This window comes from Osmerus mordax, chromosome 24, assembly GCF_038355195.1.
Source record: "Osmerus mordax isolate fOsmMor3 chromosome 24, fOsmMor3.pri, whole genome shotgun sequence".
In the NCBI taxonomy this organism is placed as follows: Eukaryota; Metazoa; Chordata; class Actinopteri; order Osmeriformes; family Osmeridae; genus Osmerus; species Osmerus mordax.
In genome coordinates, this window is record NC_090073.1 from 1,962,952 (window position 1) to 1,983,728 (window position 20,777).

At 42.9% G+C, this 20,777-nt stretch overlaps 1 protein-coding gene across 1 annotated transcript; it reads right to left on the bottom strand.

The window, feature by feature from the left end:
* Window positions 1-204: 204 nt before the first annotated feature.
* tacr1a (tachykinin receptor 1a) lies at window positions 205-20,287 on the bottom strand. Its single transcript, XM_067227876.1, has 6 exons — window positions 19,884-20,287; window positions 13,906-14,100; window positions 6,973-7,123; window positions 5,956-6,152; window positions 437-619; window positions 205-340 (listed from the first exon to the last, which is right to left on the bottom strand). Exons 1-6 carry the CDS (start codon window positions 20,285-20,287, stop codon window positions 205-207), a joined length of 1,266 nt encoding a protein of 421 aa, XP_067083977.1.
* Window positions 20,288-20,777: the final 490 nt, after the last annotated feature.

The window sequence follows — 20,777 nt, forward strand, 5'->3', positions numbered from 1 at the left end:
CGCTCAGCTTGGATCCATATTTGGGAAACATCCAACATGAAGCTTTTCTCTCTCCTACTCCTGAATAGGGTTAGGGCACCAGGGCCACTGTCTACGGAAACAGACTGACAGGGATGTAGTCACACACACACACACACGCACGCAAGCACACACACACACTCGCTCATGCGCGGTCCGTGTGGGTCGGGGAGATAGGAGCTGGCTCTACTCTGGCAGGTTGTTGCCGGAGTAGAAGCTGGAGGTCTCTGACACAGTCTTGGAGATGCTCCGAGATGACGAGCCATTGGAGGTGAGGTCCAAGGAGGAGCGACGGGCGGGCAAACCCACCCCTCCTGTTCCCCTGCCTCCGCCACCTCCGCCACCTCCGCCTCCTCCGCCACCTCCGCCTCCTCCGCCTCCTCCCCCACCCATGCCCCCCCGCTTTGCTGCCCCTAACCGTGGGGGCTCTGGTTCGTTGGCCACCTGGAGCACGGTGGAGATGGTGGTCTCCATGCGGCTGGCCTTGTACATGCTGGTCTGGGTCTGAAGGTAGCGGGTGGACTTGAGCTCCAGCCCCTCGTAGGACGCGTCGGGTACGCATGGACAGCAGCGGAACGCCTGCTTGAAGCCAGCGCGGAACCTGTCCAGTATGGAATACCAGCCCCGTTCAGACAGGAAACGGTGGAGGAAGTCGGGGTGCCAAAGGGAACAGGAGATAAGGGCAGAGGAAATAAAAGTGAGGAAAAGAAAGTTTGATGGCAAATCACAGGGAAAGGCATATTTTCATATTTTTCATATTCATTGAACAATTCATGTTCATACTTTTGTATAGAGCTTGGAAGAGGAAGGTGGAATATTTCCTGACTAAAGTAGCTTGACCGTGCCTTTTCTGTGCTGTTTGCTATGTGTGTGTTTTTGTGTGTTCTTGTTGTACTATAATAGGAGGCAGACTGGAGAGGATAAGCATTAGCTTTTATGCTTATGTGCTTAGCCACTTCAGATACAGAAACAACTAGATAACAGGAGGAAACAGGGACAGGTAGCTGACAGGTGGAGGCAGGGACAGCTAGCTAACAGGAGGAAGCTCTGAGAGACATTGATAAAACCAAAACAGTGATCATCTGTTTCATGAAAAACAATAACAAATATAGTTGCAAGAGGCGATTCCGAGGTTCTAGCCAGCACAACTCTTTTTTGCATTTTCACTATTTGAATGACTGTTTAGCACATCTAAAACTGTGCTTTGAAGAGTCTGGTAGTCTGTTTGGTAATCTAGTCCAGATTTTCCGCTACTGGAAAAAGTTTAATTATTACCGTCACGCATTACCAGTCAATACTAGACTCCATTTTGTTCAGTGTGACAAAACCAATCTCTCGATTGTGGGTGCAGTTCATCAGAAATCGTACATATGAAGGGCAAATTACAATATAGCAATTTTCAAAGATTAGGTTTTGTCACTAACAGCTTATTTTACACAACTACAACCTCCATCTAATGACATTTTGATTATGACATACTGTATATCCATTCATCACTCTACAATTGTTATGTTGAGTACACACTAATGTAAAGTAATGATTTATGTTCCTTTAAACTAAATGCAGAGTGGCAGAAAAAAACAAATTCCACAAACAACTTGTGCACTTGTTTATGTTTGGCAACCCTTACAAAAAAGAAGTATATGAAAGTATACTATAATTATACTAAAATATGGATAGTACACTTTTAGTTCACTTTTGATATACTTTTAAGAAGTATGCTTTGAAAATAGTTCACTTTTGATATACTTACAAGTATGCTTTGAAAATAGTTCACTTTTGATATACTTTTAAGGAGTATACTTAGATAATAGTTCCCTTTGATGTACTTTTAAGTATGCTTTGAAAATAGTTCACTTTTGATATACTTTTAAGAAGTATGCTTCAAAACATAAAATTGTATACATTTCTTCTGGAGTAGGATGTACGTTTTCTATTATTATACAGCAAAAATAGTCAAAATAATTTTTAAGTACATTACAGGTTAAATTCTTTAGATCCATCTCATTCTAATTATTCATGTCTAGGAAAATCTATTATGCATTGCACATTGAATCTTTTTTCGTACTGAAGCTGTAACCTTAATTACTGCAAAAACATTTTTAAGCCCTATACTCTCATACTAATAATTATCAATTGGAGTATTAATGGAAAAAACTAAAAGCTACTTGAGAAAGAAGCAGACAGAAGGGTTGCATTGTGCATTTGAAGGTTATACTGTCAAACTGACTGAAGAACGAAATAAGGACGTGAAAAAATGAATGACCAGCCAATGAGCGTGGCTCATTGGCTGGTCAATTCCCATGATGCAAGGCGGTAAATAATGTAAAAATGTGCCGATAAGTTTGCCGTTTGTTCGAAATACAAATGTAACTTCATGAATTTCGTTTTATTTTATGTGTCTGTTTAGAGTGGAGTGTTTTGTTGCGTGGTAATTGTCATTGTTGTGCCGGTTTACCGTTGTAACCATGAGTTAAATGAGTGTTACGTTTGATAAAAAGAGCTGGATTGTGTCAAAAACAGTTTATCGACAACTAGAGAGGGTACAATTTCTGGGGAAATTGTACGGTGTGCTTGCTTGCGTCGGTTGCACAGGGGTCCGTTTTTGAATGACATTTTTACCACTGATTTCTGTATATTTTGTACGAAAATGCATACTTATTTTTTATAAAGATTAAATGGATTTAAAAGCGTTTTTTTTGCTGCTCATTTACAACTGAAAATACGAGTGAAGTGTAGAATGAAATAGATGTCTTCTCATTTCCCCTGCAAGAGGCAGCCTCATCGTTGAATCAAAACGAATACATTTGGCAGACCGGTGTAAAAATGGACCTAATCTCTATGACTTAAACGTCATTTTAAGTTTTTCCCTTCTCGTGATATTTTCAGGCATGTAGCCTACTCATTGCATTCATAAAGAACCCCCTTTGAAGATTATTCTACGACGTTACCCGGCAGTAGAAGATGGAATCGCGATTCAGACAGTCCCATCTGCTAACTGAAAATATGCCCCCCAAAACGTAAATAAGCTTGACATTTATTTAGTGGAAAATCGCTCATTCATAAAAAGCTCACTGGTAGCGATCATTGTCAGTAACAACGCAAAATGCGATATAGCCCTGTGTGGAGAAGCTGCCCCGGTAAATTGTACTACTGCGGTACAGTACTACTAGACTACTGCTGTGTTCGTCTTGGTAGCGATTGCGTTGGTTGAATTGGATTTAACGTTCCGTTGTACGGTTTAGGCTGAAATTAATTATTTTCATGAACAGATTGACAACGTTTAGGCTGTGGCAATGAAGTTCAGGTTAGTAGTTAGATAGACTTTTGATTTAAGTAAGGGGAGTGCCGAACATGTTCTGTCGCCGTTTGACTTCCTAAAGCTGTGTAGATGTTTTTGTAGTGTCTCGCGTAGGCTACAGCGTTGCAGTGAGCAACACTGGTTTGAAACCACAGGTAATGATAATTTCACCCACAAATCGTTTACTTGTAATGTAATGTCATAATAAATCCTACAACGAAAATGTATTTGTGAGGAATGTTTATTTTAAAGATTGAAAACAGATGCATCATAGACCACTGTAGTATGTGTTGCCCGGGCAACACAGGCTAATGTCATGATGCTAATACTTCAGTGAAATAGTAGACTACTGTTTCCGAAAGTAGATGTACTTCCTTAATAATATCATCTTATATTGTACATTACACATCACAATTGTGTGTCATATCACAAAGTAAAATGAGTAAATAGTTATCACCCTGGCCTCTTTTCTTGTGGCGTTTCTGCAGCTGCCTTGCAGTAAAGCTATAGTTAGCCTAGCTATCCCCCAAGTTAACAGATGCTAAACGAATGTTCTGGCAAAGGTAGTCACGTGTTTTCGTGACGTTAGTGACGCAGTGACGTTAGTAACGTCAGTGACTGTGGCTAGCAAATTAGCCACCGTTAGCTTCACTTTTCGCCACAAAAACTTAACTTAAGCTTAAACCATGCACCGGAACGTAAATTCCAATAGAAGCAACTCAATCGCTACCAAGACGAAACTTTTGACACCTACGTTGTCTATGTAGGCCAAATATTGACTGAGTTTTAGGGGGGCAAAAAGAAATAATAATAATAATATATATGTGAGAGAACAAAGGTTGTGCTCTCGCCGAAGGCTTGAGCACACCCAATAAATAGCTTCTTAAAATTAAAGTTCTGCGGTATTTCTTGGCGACGCAAGATCAGCGGCGTGTGAAAGGTCCCTAAACATTTAAATATATTAGTAAATGAGTAAATTGACCTTTAATAAGTTTACTTTTAACGTACTTACATTAGTTGAAAGTGCACTTGAAAGTATTGCAAAGTATACTTTGAGGTACTATAGGAAGTATACTTCATGAACTGAAAGTGCACTACACAGGTTACTTTAGAGTAATCCAAAGTATACTTTGAAGTACTTTAGGAAATATACTTTATGAACTGAAAGTGCACTACACAGGCTACTTTACAGTATTCAAAAGTAAACCTCAAATACTCTATAAGTGTACTTTAAAGTGTACTAAATGACCTAAAAAGTGGGCCAATTCAGTTTACTTAGTACAAAAATAGTATATAAATAAGTACACTTTTAGTACACTGCTAGTATACTCTTAAGTACCATGATAATAGTATACTTTTTATACTAAGTATACTTACAAAATAAACTTGAAGTATACTTATTTTTTGTAAGGGAAGGCCAACAACGACAGAGGCCCAGTTTCAAAATAAAAGCCTCAGAAAAACAAGTCCCAGTTTAAATTCAAAAAGTATATTGTAAACCCATATGGAAATTGATTTGTGGCACCCCATTTGCCATTTTTAAGATATCTTTACACACTTAGTTTAACATAAATATCTTCTTCTTTAGATGGTACAAAGGGCCCTATGTCTATCTGTGCTTCTGTTTGGGTAAATTGTCGTGAATCCCCCAAATCTGGGTTTCCCCTTTCGGATGAGATTATTTGGAAGTCCCAGCAGAACGATCACTAGGTGCAAGCGTTATACCAGTCAATCTTGGACAGAGGGGGGAAACAAAAAGTTTGACAACTGAATGTGCCATCTTGGTATGTCAAGATATAGTATATAGAGTTGTGAAGCTACCACATAGGACACTGCATCAGGTTTAGATTCCAACTATCCTACGTCTTCAATTGCGTCACCTTTTCCATTAAGATCCCTTGGCAGGTAATCTTGGACGGTTCAAAACATATAAATGGTTGCAAGCTCTGGTGTACTGGCCAAAAATGAACTTGGATGTCAGGAATTTCATCAAGAACTGCCAGGTATTTCAGAAGCACAAGACGGAGAGTAGATGGCTGGAGGGAAAACAACAACAGACAGTTGTACACCATCCCTGGAAAACGCTTGGAGTTGATCTGATGGGTCCTCTCCCTTGAAGTTCCACCCAGAACGTCTACATGTTAGTATTCGTTGATTACTACACCAAGTGGGTAGAACTCTTTGCAAAGCCACATCTGAGTCAGTAGCACGAATCCTCACCAAGAAAAGTCAGACACACAGTGGAGTGTCTAATTATCTCTTGTCAGGCCGAGGCTCTCAGTTTGTTCCGCATTTGTCACACCCGTAGAGGCCGATTTAAAAGACACTTCAGGGTATGTTTCCGGAACTTATCTGGTGATTTTGTGGTGATAGGCCCAACCATTTTTGACTTTTGTTTATTTATTTGCTAAGCCACAATCCTTTTGAAGTCACAAAAGGAGTCAAATAAGTCACACTCCTTGTATCTTATTTGTATTCCAAGTATATGTTGGGGAACAGCTCTGCTTATCAATGGTGGTTAATTTATTTGCTTACAAAACCAAGTAAAAGCCCACCCTACGTGTGTGCGTGTGGTGGGTGTGTGTACATGCCTGTGTGTGCCTGTGCATATTGGCGTGTGTGTGTGTGTGCGTCACCTTTCATTGAGGCAGCAGTAGATGATGGGATTGTACATGGTGGAGCTCATGGCCAGCCACATGATGGCCAGGTACACCTGCTGGATGAAGGTCTCCTCAAACAGCTGGGGGAAGAACTGATGGAGCAGGAAGTACACGTGGAAGGGCAGCCAGCAGACAGCGAACGTACACACCACCACGATCATCATCTTCACCACCTGGAAAACACCACACACACCACCACCATCATCATCTTCACCACCTGGAAAACACCACACACACCACCACCATCATCATCTTCACCACCTGGAAAACACCACACACACCACCACCATCATCATCTTCACCACCTGGAAAACACCACACACACCACCACCATCATCATCTTCACCACCTGGAAAACACCACACACACCACCACCATCATCATCTTCACCACCTGGAAAACACCACACACACCACCACCATCATCATCTTCACCACCTGGAAAAATAAGACACACGTAAAAAAAGGAACAGACGACACACACAAACCCTGAACGATGGAAGAGGAAACCATGTCAAACGAGATTGAGGAGAGGGAAAAGAAAGATGGGGAGAAAGCCGAGGGGAGCAGACGTGGCTGAGATGAAAGGGCAGACAGACAGCAGGAGCTTTTAATCTCAGGTTCATGTACTGATTATTTAATGAGAAGAAGATGTAAGAAACCCACATACTTCGATCTTTCAGTTATGGGTGACTTGGTGTTTGATACCAGAAAGATACAAGTATAAGCAGCAATGGACCTCTGTTTTATTTAAGTAAGCCTGTTCATTTTCACTTCTGTCTATGATTTTCACAACAACGGACTCAGGTGGAACTCATATTGTAAATATGTTTAGAAGACAATAACTGCTTCCCCTGGAGCTTTGTGCTTCCCCTGGTCCTACCTGGTTCCTGGGTGTGGAGTTGTGTACCCTGGTCCTATCTGGTTCCTGGGTGTGTATCTTTCTTCCTTGGTCCTACCTGGTTCCTGGGTGTGGAGACATGTTGAGACTCACCTTGCGTTTGGCCATCAGCTGCTCCCTGTAGCGGTCGGAGGAGTCTCCGGGGATCTCGCTGGCCCACAGGGTCAGGCCCACCACGAGGTAGGCACATCCCATCACGAGCAGGGGCAGCACGTAGATCAAGATCACCACACACACGTGGTACCTGGTGGGAGGATGGACAGGATCACACACAACGTAGTGCCCGGGGAAGGAGGGGGTAAGGAGAGAGATGGTAGGTGGGGAAGTGAGGCAGGATTGAAGGCCTCCTCTCACAGGGCCGAAAGTTTTTTAAACAGTCAACTGTCATGCAAATGAAAGCTTTGTGAATTAATGGATTAAGACAGCATGTAACAAGAGAATTACTTGGTCATCAGACATGGATACAAGTCACTGATCTAGCTCCTGAGCCTGCTGTGGATTTCGGTGCTAAGTGTGTGTACGTGTGTATGTGGTATTTGTATATGTGCGTGTGTATGTGTGGTGTTTGCTGCAGGAGGACCCCTTGATGCTCGTGAACTCCAAAGGACAATCCATTTATCTCGCTGCGTGCTGCCCAGCTGAGCTCATCTCCCTTCCTCGATGATTCACTGAGATGATGCTCATGTGACAGTGTGCAGAACAGTGGCTCGCGTGATAAACTGAAACGGACCACACCATCGAGCAGGCAATGAGGAGCGGAGGAAATGTGTCTGGCTGCTATTCTTTATAAATCACAAGAAAGTCCTTTCAGAGTTTAAAGTACAGTAGCTGCCATGAAACTACATCTGAGTTAAAATAGTATCGTTAGTATGCACAAGAGAGGCTTTCAGAATCTTCCTAAAACTCTTTAAATATGATATCCATCTCTGCTTACATCCATCTCTGCTCTTGAATCTGTATGTGTTTCTGTTTTATGGTGGAAAGCATCTGTTGTACAATACAAATACAATATTAATCATGTTCACAGTTGGTTAGGAGTGATTAGAGCTGCCGGATATGAGATCTGCTTGAGAGGATAAAGGCTACTGGTGAAAGGTGGGGCTTCTATTAGCCTTGTTGTGTCAAAGATGTGTGAAATTGCCTGTCACACTCGTAATACTGGATGTTGGTAAACAATGCTATAAAAAGGTGGTAAGCATTTCTATTCCCTATTTCCCAGATAGCTTTTATTCATTTGCAACACAACATCGCTTGTGGAGCAATTCCGAAATGACTTTTTCAACCCTCGTTCAACATAAAAGAATGTGACAGCCTTCCAAAAGCAGAGAGTAAGATTAATTTTTCCGTTGTCTCCTCTCCATGACACAGGAAAGCGGGGCTTTACTTTCTACATAGTTATTAGAACTTTTGTCATACAGAGAGAACATTGATTCCCCAGAAAGGTTTGTGAGCGTGGCTAGCCAGGTTGGAACTGCTTTGAGGTGGTTATCACAGTTGTTTCACAGACAAAAAGCATGTAATGCTTTTGTTTTCTCCCACAGCGCATTGTTTCAACACTTCCAACGTTTCTATTGGAAAAGCGAACGCATGCACACAGACAGACACAAGTGCACACATTCACCTATGGTTCAATTACAGACACACAAACACACACACACAGTTATTTCAACCTTGTATCTGCCTCAAGAATTGTTAGTACTACTTTCAGCATGGCTTGGTCTGGACTCTGAAGCAATTTGCAAAAATCTGTGATCAGTGCAGCATTGAGAAATCCCCTCTGAATACAAATTGAGTCCACTCCCTCCCAGGGACTTCAGTAGGTCTGATCGAAAAAATCTATCCTTGTGATGGATGGAGAACTAGAGGAATCGGAGGTTACGTTCACCTACATGTCAGAGGACTAGCATCAATACACCGCTTGTCTATAGAGCCACTGCTCCAAAAACATCGGATAACATTCTCTTTGTTTACATGCATAAGACCATACTTTACAGTTTTTTTGGATAGCTTACACACTAAAATTAAAAGTAGTACACTATTAGCAAAACCTTACACTCAAGAAGCAAAACATCAGCCCATATTTGCACAACTATAAGCACATTGTCAACCTCACACTTGTTGCAAAACTCTACACACACTTAACATACATTACACACAAAAATCTATCATGAAGTCACTTCCTTGCAATACCAAAGCACTGACTGTCAAATTACCGCACCTTCCAACCAATTGGTTCAACACAGTCATCAGGTGTGCAAACACTTGTTTGCTTAATTGTAGACACACCAATCAAGTGTGTAAGCACTATAAAAAGCAGCAGGTGAGTTCATCGGTTTTCAAGCACAATGGAAAGAGTTAAAGAAAGAGTAAGACGGGGAGGAGAACGAGGAGGAGGACAAGGAGGAGGAAGAAGGGGAGGAAGAAGGGGAGGAAGAGGAATCAACAGAGGAAGAGATGGAGGCCATGCTGGAGTTAGAAGTAGAGGTAGAGGAAGAGGAAGAGGAAGAGGAAGACAAGAAGGTGCTCAAAGAGGACCGAATCTGACAAATGAGATCCTCGCAACACTGGTTGACCACGTTGTCAACCATGGCCTGACGCTGAGGGAGGCTGGACTGCGAGTACAGCCAAATCTAAGCCGATACACAGTGGCAAGTGTGATAAGAACATTTCGACTGGAAAATAGGTATTGTAAAAATATCACATCAAACACATCTGCACGGTTTCAGTAACTGCTTACAGTACTGTATTCTATGCACTATCAGCACTTCTGTTACCTTTTCCTGTGACATTACTGTACTATTGTATACTGTTTTTTTTTTCTACATAGGATTGAGGGTCAGGAACGACAAGGGGGAAGGCCTCCTATGTTCACAGAACAGCAAGAGAGGGAGATAGTACGTAAACATGGTTTTGGCCAACAATGCTATAACACTCAATCAGCTCCGAACTAACATTGTCAATGACCACGCCAGTTTCAACAATATCCATCAGGTCTCAACATCAACACTGGCACGCATCCTAAAAAAAAAACATATTCAAATGAAGCAAATTTATCGAGTGCCTTTCGAGCGCAATTCCGAAAGGGTGAAACGACTGCGGCATGATTATGCAGAGGTATGTATTCACTTTAGCAGTGTGATCTTGCATACTGTCTCATAATCTTTTACTGTACTGTAATATGTGTACTACATCTACACTGAACTACACAATTTTGCCTGACACTGTTCTTCAGAGAGTTTTACGAATGGATGGAGAGGAGATCAGGAGTTCATTTACATAGATGAGGCTGGGTTCAACCTGACGAGAGCACGAAGGAGGGGAAGAAACATCATTGGCCACAGGGCTATAGTCAATGTCCCAGGTCAACGTGGGGGTAATATAACACTCTGTGCAGCCATTACACAGAATGGGGTCCTCCACCGCCATGCCAATATGGGTCCTTACAACACAGCACTCATACTTACATTCTTGGACCAATTGCACAACATAACCGCAGCAAATCAAATCTATCATATGCAATACATTGTTGTCTGGGACAATGTGTCTTTCCACCGCTCTGCTCTGGTTCAGAACTGGTTTCAGCAACATCCACATTTCACCGTCCTATATCTTCCACCATACTCTCCATTCCTCAACCCTATAGAATAGTTTTTCTCGGCATGGCGGTGGAAGGTATATGATCTCCGTCTCCAGGCTGAGGTACCCCTCATCCAAGCCATGGAGGAGGCCTGTGACCAGATGGAGGTAGCAGCAATGCAAGGATGGATTCGTCATTCAAGACGTTTCTTTCCAAGGTGTCTTGCTAATGACAACATTGCCTGCGATGTTGATGAAATTCTCTGGCCAGATCCAGCTAGGCGAAGAGACAATGTCTAGTTTTGTTGTGTTTGTTTTTTACAGTAAACTTACAGTACAATACGTAAAGTGACATTTTGTTACAGTATTATGAATCTCCATGTCAACATTTTGGGCGTGTTGAGAAATAAATGAGTTTCTTCAGTCTGCAACATTGGTCTTGTGTAGTGTTTGGTGAATTTACATTATATTTGTACTTTGTTGATGGTAGCCTACTCTAATCATAGGGAAGTAAAAGTGTTTTAGTTTTATCACAGAAGAGTGTAACTCGTGCAAACAGAGTATAGTAATGTGAAACGTGTGTTTCATATGGTAACAAAGTGTGGTTTTTAAACAAAAGTGTATAGTTTTTACAAGAGTGTTTAATTATGCAAAGGATCTGTAGTGTTTTGCTAATTGGGTGTGTGGTTGTGCTAATTGTGTGTAGTGTTTTGAAAATCGTGCTTAAGCAATCCAAAAAAACTGTAAGTGTGCGTGTGAGTGTGTGTGTCTGTATGGAGAGGTATCTGTAGCAGACAAGGTATCTGTAGCAGCCAAGGTAACCTGACACCTCAAATCACACTGCCTTACTGGCGTACATCAAAGAGGCCTTTCAAGGGGACCAATTTAGGGGAGGGAACAGGGAGAGAGCAAGGTGTACCCGGGTTGGAATGGCCTGACCGTATTTCTGCTTCTTTTTACGTGTGCCTGTGTTGTTTTCTGTGTTTGTGTGCGTGTGTGCGTGTGTCTGCACGTGTGCATCCTTGTGTGTGCCTGTACGTGTGTATTGTGTATGTGTGTGGATTCTTGTGTGTGTGAGCATGTGTGTGGTCCGTGCAACACAGACGCGTTCGTAAGCCCGCTAACGAATCCAAGGGTTTGGTAACTGGCCTCAACCTATTTATACCCTTCCCCTGTGGCCTTGTGGCCCAATCTCTGCTTGCTGAGAGTCTGGACCAGGGGGCATAGGGCCTGGCCAGGGGATATTGGGGTGAGCACAGGGGCCTCACGCAATCAGATATGTCAATTACAGCAGGGTCTCCATGTGACGCCTCTTCTCATTTAGCTATGATGTGTTCATTAAAACAGCTACACGCTCCACAGCCATTCCAACATGAACATGGTAATTGTCATAGTACTGTTCATCGCAAATTATTCCAACACAGGGCCAAGCCAGAAGACAATGGTTTCTTCAGACAATGGCTGCATAATCAGCTGAATCACTGAGGGTGATCCAAGCAGACTTCCAATCTGTGTTTATCTGTTCACCACGAGCCTAGGTAGCAACAACACAAAAACAAAGACATTAAAGGGCGCAGGGGTTGCAAACACTTTCCACGGTGAGAAGAAATGAGTCCTCTAATAATAACTGGTTCATTCCTTGTTTATCTAGCCCCCGGGGATGGGGGGGCATAGCCTCAGGGATCTGTCTAGCTCAGCGCCAGGTTGTACGTGTATGTCCAGTGGTGGGTTTACACCACAACAAACACCCCTGATACCCAGTCACACGGACCAGCACAGACAGTTGCAGCTTCTCAGTACAAACACAGCCCCAGTAACAGGTGTGAAGGTGTCACTCCGGATACGTGTCCACAGCCTCCACCACAGCATGGTAAGCCGTGGCATCTCTTTCAGCAGAAGATGGAGGGATGGAGAGAGAGGTTAAGGAGAGCAGAGGATGGAGGGAGGGGTTATGCAGAGCAGAGATGAAGCTCGTCGGCGGTGACGATGCACATGTCATGCAGCTCTATGAAAAGAACTGTGAGAAGACGTGAGAGGAGGGTGTGAGGAGACGGAGGAGGTGTGAGGAGAACGAGAAAGGACTAGATGCAAAACAGAGAGCGAAAGAGAGAGAGACACAGAGAGAAAGAGAGAGGTGAGTTTTGTTTAACACACATTTATTGGTCCCTTAATGGTTGGCTGGACATTACACCATGCTCCATAAAACATCATCATGACCCACAGAACCCAACAAGAAGCAAGCATATTTTTATTCTTCATTATTTATCATTTCATTTATATAATGTATTTATAGTGCATTTTATTAATTTGTTAACCTCCAGTTGGACATGCTCACCTGATCTATAACACACTGCTGGCCGGATAACGGAGTTCTATTATTTAACATCCCCAGCCTGTATTTTCTATTTCCTTATTCCTCACAGCCAACTTTACCACTTTAAAAGATGGTTCAAAGAAGTTAATACAATTCAATTCTCACTTTATTCATCTCGAAGGAAACTTCAAGGTACAATAGTTTCCTTAGACAAAGAAGTATAATAATTAGATGGTGGAGAATGTGACATCTGGGGCTCCAGCTTTATACTTTTTCAAGGAACTTAATTAAATATATTTTTTATTAAAAGTATTAAGTAAAATCAATGTTAATAATAACCGGGGTTAGTAATAACCAGGGTTAATATTAAACAGCATTAGTGATGACCAGGGCTAGTAATAAACAGAGTTTGTATTAATAAGCAGTGTTGAGGGTTCACAATAACCATGGTGAATAGTAAACAGGGTTAGAGATAACCGGGGTTATTAATAAAAAGGGTTAGTAGTAATAATCAGGGTTAGTAATAATAGGCAGAGTTAGTGATAATAACCATGTTTAGCAGTATCCAGGGTGAATTAGCAGAGAAACAGATTCTTCCTCTCTCATCTTCACCCTAGGCTTCACCCAGCGCCCGGGTCCTCTCCTGAGCATCAACACAGCACTGTCACATCTCTCAGCGCGCACCATTCATCCTTGATCCTGAATGAAGCCAGGCCTACTAACATCACTGAAGAGGGGAGGTTAAACTGTACAGTGTAACTTGTGTTCGATACAAAACACTGCAATAAAACAATCCCTCTCGTCTCTTTTGTCTGGATGTTTAGAAAAATTGACAAATTTGTCCCGGATCCACACGCACATGAAAGGAATGGATCCCTTGTTCAGTGGCTCCACTCATTAAACAAGAACATCCTTTTACACTTTCTTTTTTTGAATGGAAACACATTATCAGCATTGGTTATTAATGGGACTAGGGAATAGAGCACACACACTAGCACACACTCAGAATAGTTCAACCAACACACATTCACACTCGCACACAAACCCATGTACGCACACGCAAGCACACAAAGAAACAACACGCACCAACAAACAAACACACACACACACAGTCCCACGCGCACACAGTCACTCACATCTTTTTGAAGTCGAAGACAGTGTACTCGGGCCAGTCGATGTAGCAGACAACTCTTCCAGGAAGCTCATCTGTGGTGGAGTAATAGTACTGGGGAAAGGCCAGGAGCAGGGCCAGAACCCAGATCACCACCACCACCACCCTGGTCTCTGTCGAGGACATCCGGGGCTGCAGTGGGTGGATGATGGCCATGTACCTGGGGACCATCAGGATGAGATGTAGGTCACTCATGTCTGGTCTGGAGGGTTATTGATTTGTGCAACAAAGCAGCCCATGGCAATCATAGACTAACATTGTGTGGTTGGCCGACGGCTCAAACCGGGAAACAGATGCGATTGCCCATCTCTCACATACACACACAGAAACAAACACACTCACGCACATCAAAATAGACACACAAATACATAGACACACACACACACACATACACACACACACACACACATATAGCCAGTGTTGAAAGAAAGTAATTACTGTGTTCTAAACCCAAGGGTATCAAAGAATATAATGCATACATTAAAATTCTCTTCACAATCACAATTTATTTTCTGTTAGCCTCTGCCCTTGAAAAATGAAGTCATCTTTCAAAGCGTATTTCTAACAAGGTAAACACAAAGAAATTGGGCTTCTTTAGTTTTGGGTGCCAGATCGGAAGCTCTCAACGTTATTATCATCCACTTTTAGACATCATCTTACCAAGTCATTATGCACATAATGTGGGGTCATGAATAACAACAAGCATGTTTCTCTGTCAGGATTGTATCGTCTGAGTGTACTACAGAGGACCACATGAAAGATGAAGTCTAACTAAGTGATCTAATCAATGGCTTAATTCACGTAATAACTCGATTTAGCCAGCTAATTAGACATTCTCCTTCTCATCACCAAGGGGGAAGGAGAGAACTGTGTTTCGAGTGCTCCCTGTGGTCCAGTGGCAAAACAAGACTTTTAGATATGGGCTGTCCAAGGGGTGGCCAGGGCTACTTCAGGGGGTCCAGAGACCAAGATTGAAATAAGTGTATAACCTTAGCCTGGCATCTAAGGAGTGTCAATTATTCATATGATTGCTGATTAGAAGTAGAAATTATAATTCACTTAAGCCTGAGTTCTTCAGAGTGACCTAGTATGGTCCACTAGGGTTACTTTAATAAAATTCTATATTTACTATGACTAGACTGTGTCTCTACATGGCATGTGACTGACTGCCTAGTATGTTCTGACCTGGAGCTGGTAGACAGAGTCCTTGTGAAGTCTGACCACATTGACTCTCACTAGCCTCGGGGAGGGAGCTGCTCTGAGGTCTTGGGGTGGTGCAAGGACTGGGGTCTATTTCCACCTGATCCTGTTTGCTCAGCATTTTGAAGAAGTCTGGTATCTCACCCTTAGTTTTCATGTTTGAAGTGAACCCTAAGCAAAAACAACATGTAGGCCTACACATCCAATTACCCACATTTGAGTCAAATCTCAATCTTAAACATATCCCCATTATTAATATTTAATAAACTACCAGGATTTAAGTGGCTAGCCCTACTCTTAAATATGTATTTCAAATAGGCATTATACAATAGCAAACAGGGTAGCTATCTGACTGCAGTGTTAATCTTTTAAGTAACGTTAATAGATTGATAAGGCATCTCATCAAGGAATCTTAGCAGTTAAAGTACAAAAATAGTGTAGCGACCCGCACAGAGACGTGTGTTATATGTTAGGCTGTTAGTTGGTTGTGTTGTATTTACCAGTACCCAGTGTTCACAGGGTCCAACATGCCAATCAACCTGCTGTCTGCCAACATGGGAATGCCCGGAATGTTCTGATGCCGGGCATCAGAACATTGGTGGTTGGCGGAGGGGCATGTAGGGGGGTTGGGCAGGGGATGGGAGCATTGGAAGTTAAGACCAGGTTTAGCCTTTGGTCTTACTGTTGGGGTGTGCGATACTGCAAAATTTGGTATCGATCAGATACCAAGTAAATACAGGGCCAGTATTGCCAATACCAATACTTTTTACTTAAAAAAGCAGCTTATCTACTTTTGTGTAGGGGAAAGCTGTGCCTCATAATTTATGAAGTGAATACATCATGAATATGCAAATTTGAATGAAAATGAATTTTCATGATAATTGAATGATTCTAAATGTATCGACCTCATCACGTGAGTATCGATCAATACTGATACTAACGTTGGTATCGATACTATCGATACTTTATATCGATCCGCCCACCCCTACTTACTGTTACGTCTGTGTTTCACAAGAGATGGTCACTATTGTTTTGTGGGCTACCTTTCTTTTACTTGCCGTGGGCTATGGTCAAACTGTAGCCTGTGTGGTAATAAACGTCCATTCGGGAACTTCATCTTATGCCTGGACGATTGTTCCTTTCTGACCTGGTCAGGTCATTACAATAGATTTCAAATGGCTAAATGAAAACAACTGTTTTTGTGTGCTATATAAATGAAAATGTTAAAAACGAAATGAAATTAGTAATAAAGGTAGTGCTAAGTGCTAAACAAAAACAGAGACAGTTCTCTTATCCGAATCTGTTGCCAATATGCATCTGCACCAGCCTGGCTCCGCCCTCCAACGTACTTCCGCTCAATTTAAATTTTCCTTCAGTAAGTCAGTCTGGGTTTGCGGTATATTCGCTGGTTTTCTCCGGCCAATTGTTACCTGTCCAATCAACCAACAGAGGGAGTGGCTGAGAACAATGACGTTGAGGTCGTGCACTAGTTTGAGTAGTAGTTAAGTAATGGCGGCAGAGAAAGATGCGAGCGAAGCCATTTGGTCCGTTGTGGCAACGCTACCAAATTTCCAGAAGTTAAAGGGGTCATTGACTGGTTTTATAGGGTATTTCACACTGTTCCTTAAGGTCTCCGAATAGGGTATGTAACATTGGTTGGGCTCAAAATGGTCCTGGTACTGTTTTATGCGCCCTAATGCAACCCTGTGAAATAGCCCTATAATGAAACAAGCTGTTTTCTCCTTTTATGGTATGCTCATTAATATTCTGATGAGCTGCGCGCTGATTGGTGGGTTTACAATGAGTGAAGCTGGGGAGCAAAGACGCAACACGGCCAACAGCACTCACTGAAACATCGAAGGTAGAGACTTGAAATAAAACGTGCAAATAAATCTATTGTGTCTACACAACACTGTTTTCAAAAGCTTGACTTGATATCATTTGAAATGATAACGTTAGTTGTTTCCACTTCTGTTGTCGAAGCAAACGGGATCGACTTAGGTGGGTAATGTTACAGCTTAGCAACCAAACTATCGTTATTCAACTCAGCTTGAGTTAGCCATCTTGCTGAAAGATAAAATACAAAATAACCTGACAAAGATCTTGACAAACATGCATCGTGAATTTGTCGAACCTTGTAGAAGCTGCGCTCCTCACATCTAGGTCTCGCATGGCTGAGGGACATGTTGTGCTCTTGTCAGAGGCAAACAATTCGTGCCTTCTAGGAATCGGTGACGTATAAATCCAATAAAAGCATTTTCAGGGCTCCTGCAATACTAGACGCAATCCAATGAAACCAAGGAGACACATTGGAGGGTGGGGGGGTAAGCGAGAAGGAGGGGGTTGCAGGTGTTCGGGAGTGTGTGTGTGTGTGTGTGGAGGATAGAGGGAGTGGGTGTGTGGAAATGCGTGGTCTGTGTGGGACAGAGAGGTAGTGGGGGAGTAGGCCTGCGGGAGTGTGTGTGTGTTCGGGAGTGTGTGTGTGACTGGAACCATTTTTATCCTCAACACCTCCCACTAATTTTACTTGCACCTGTGTTTGAAGGCTCTTAATCGGGAAGCTATTGAGGGAACATAGTGGTCTCTCCTGGGGTGTCGTTTCTTTCCTGGATGTTTCTTTACAACCCCCCCCCCCCCTCCCCCCCCCATCAACAGACGGGAGGAAACTGCCTTGGAGAGTGCCAAACAGGGGGATGCAAGGCTAACACTGATTGATAGAAAGAGAGAGGGGGCTCTTTTCTATTCTGGTCCACGGACATGACATCGCACCTCTAGTCAGCAGTTTCCCTTGCTCGTGAGCCAGGATGCACCCGAAACCCGGCTCTCCTCCACAGCACACAGAAACCAGCCAGGATTCACCTGGGCTTAGGAGCATCAATCATATTCCAACGCATCTGTCAGGGGGCGTTGTGTGTGTAGGGGGGGGACATGTATATGTGATGTGGGGATGGTGTGTGTGTGCGTGTGTGTGTGTGGGGTGTGTGTGTGTCTGTGTGTGGGGGGGGGCAGTGTGTGTGTGTGTGTCTGTATGTGTGTGAGATGAGCTACCTTATGAATATCTGATCTGATTGTGTGTATAGCTGTGCTCAGTTGGATTGCGGGTGTGAGCTATGAGACAGAGCCTAGCAGCACAGAGGGCAGCCCAATCGACGGGATGAGGGGGACGGATCGCGGTGACACCCCTCAAGGGATGAGTGGCAAAGACGTATAAGCGGGACTACAACATTACAGGTGGGAGGGAGGGGAGGTGAAAAAAAAAACACCCTCCACTGTAGCACAGCCGCGTAGCCAAGCATGGGCGTGTAAGCGGTGACATGGCTGACATGCAACAAGCTTGCTGGGGCTGGTGGCTGCAAGCGGGAACAGCAGACACAGGGACGAGGTGACAACAGCAGCGCTAGCAACAGATGCTGTGTGTTTCCGCTAGTGGGAATTAACCAGGTTAGCCCAGATGCACACCTGAATCCACTCATCCACCTTCACTGTGTATTACAACACCGTGGCTACTGAGGAGCAGAATTAAAGCTATGTTCATCTATTAAAGGCAATAAACATATGTTAGTGAACTTTATTTCAGCCTATTGTGCTTGCTGTTGATCAATTTAGTCTTGTCTGCATGTCCTAGAAATATATATGTATAAATAATCAGACCTAATGATGAATAAATTGAGTAGCATGAGACATGTAAGCATGTAAAACTATCCTTTTCAGAAAACTGAACATTAAGCCGGTTCACTGCTTTAGACACAAGGCAGATCCTTGTTTTGTGTCTACAAGTACACTTAAGCACTGGGTGAGACTAGATTGGTGCAGGTAATGATAAAGTAGCATGTGCAAGGCATCTTTTAGTGTCTGGATGAGCCACTGAGTAGCTGCTGATAGTCAGAGTTAGAGTAACTCTCTCTCCCTCTTTCAACCTTATTCTCTCTCTCCCTTTCTTTGACTGTACAGGCAGGCAGCACCTCCAGATCTCCTGCACCAGAGGTATTGAATTTGAAAATAGTGCAGAAGGTTACGTCTAGGTTATGCCTCTGCTACTTGCAAATAGGAAATACGCAGGGGGGTGACAGACTCTGAGTTCCACTATTTCAACTCTATTTCCAGTTCTGAAGGCATGGAGGCCTCCTCTCGTAGCATCTACATCAAAACAACTTCATTTCTAACATACGGAAAAAGGTTAGCGTCAAAGCAACAGCTGGTGAAACACACACAAGTACGAATGACAATCACAGGGCACAAAATGCCTGAACACACACACACAAAATACACACAACCACATACAGAGATTGAGATGTTAAATTATGCTCCTGATTCATCTTCAAAAGGGGGGGATGGAACCCTCAAGAATGATAGTTTGTGGGTTAACCGATGAGTGGAATAGGTGAGTTGACAAGCTCAAGACTGATTTATAGCCTTACAGAGCATACTGTGACTCACACAACTGAACATAGGCTGTCTCTGAATGGTTGAATAATCCTAACAGCCCCTAAACTATCCTTGCCACACAGAGCCATGCTAAAATTGAACATACTTTAAATTACACTTAACCCACCGTGTTTTAAAGATAACATCACATTAGGGTTTGGTTTCATTGTTGATTAATGTATGAATTCGTGCATTATTTTGTCAGAATCACAGACTGAACGGTTTTCTTGACTTTGGACTAGGTATCGGGGTTGTGTCAACATAGTTTGACAATGATTGATGTGATTGTGCGGCATGCACACAGTTGTCCATGCTTACCTGTCTAGCGCTATGGCAGACATTGAGTAGATACTGGCGAAGACAGCGGCGATGGGAAAGAAGTTGTGAAAGCGGCAGTACACCAGCCCGAAGTACCATTCGTTGTGTACGGCATAGGAGAAGTTGATAACGGTATTAAAAGCTGACATAGATGCTTCAGCGAACGCCAGGTTCAACAAAAAATAGTTGGTCACTGTTCTCATTCGTTTATGCGCCATAATTATCCATATAACTATAATGTTCCCTACCACGGACACAATAACTATGCAACTGTAGGCAGTAGCCCAAAGGACAATTCTCCAAACGGGTTGGACAAACTGGTTCCAATAAATTGTTCGATTCTGAAAATCGGAGACGTTAGTCCCGTTACTTGGCGCATCTGTCGAAGTGAACAATGGATCCATTTTGGAGTTCCTATTAGGAAACAATAGTAAATAAACCCGAGTAAATAAATTTGCTTTAGAACAAATTCGATCGAGAAACCACAAAGAAGGTTGTTCATCCGCACACTGACGCACTCCTCTGGTGTTTGATTAAAAATGGTACATTTTAGAAATATATCTTGGAGCCGTTCTTGTCAAACATGCTCAAATCAACAGAAGAATTTAAAGAGACGCGACTTCAAATGGAAGTTCTCTTCAATTTTTTTCATTGAACCTGACTTGACTCCACTCCGAGTAAAATTTAGATTGTCCGATATGCACTGTCCTGCTGTTCTTCATTGTGGCAGCACAAGGACGCCAGGTTGAAGGCATTAACTGAGTTCCAACACTTCCCTCTTGCGCCGCTCAATCTCTAAGCTCTCCTCACAACATCCAACTACATCTTCAGCACTCTGCCCCTGGCGCGTTCCAGCGCGCAGGAATGCATGAGCGCAATGGCGCTATATTGGAA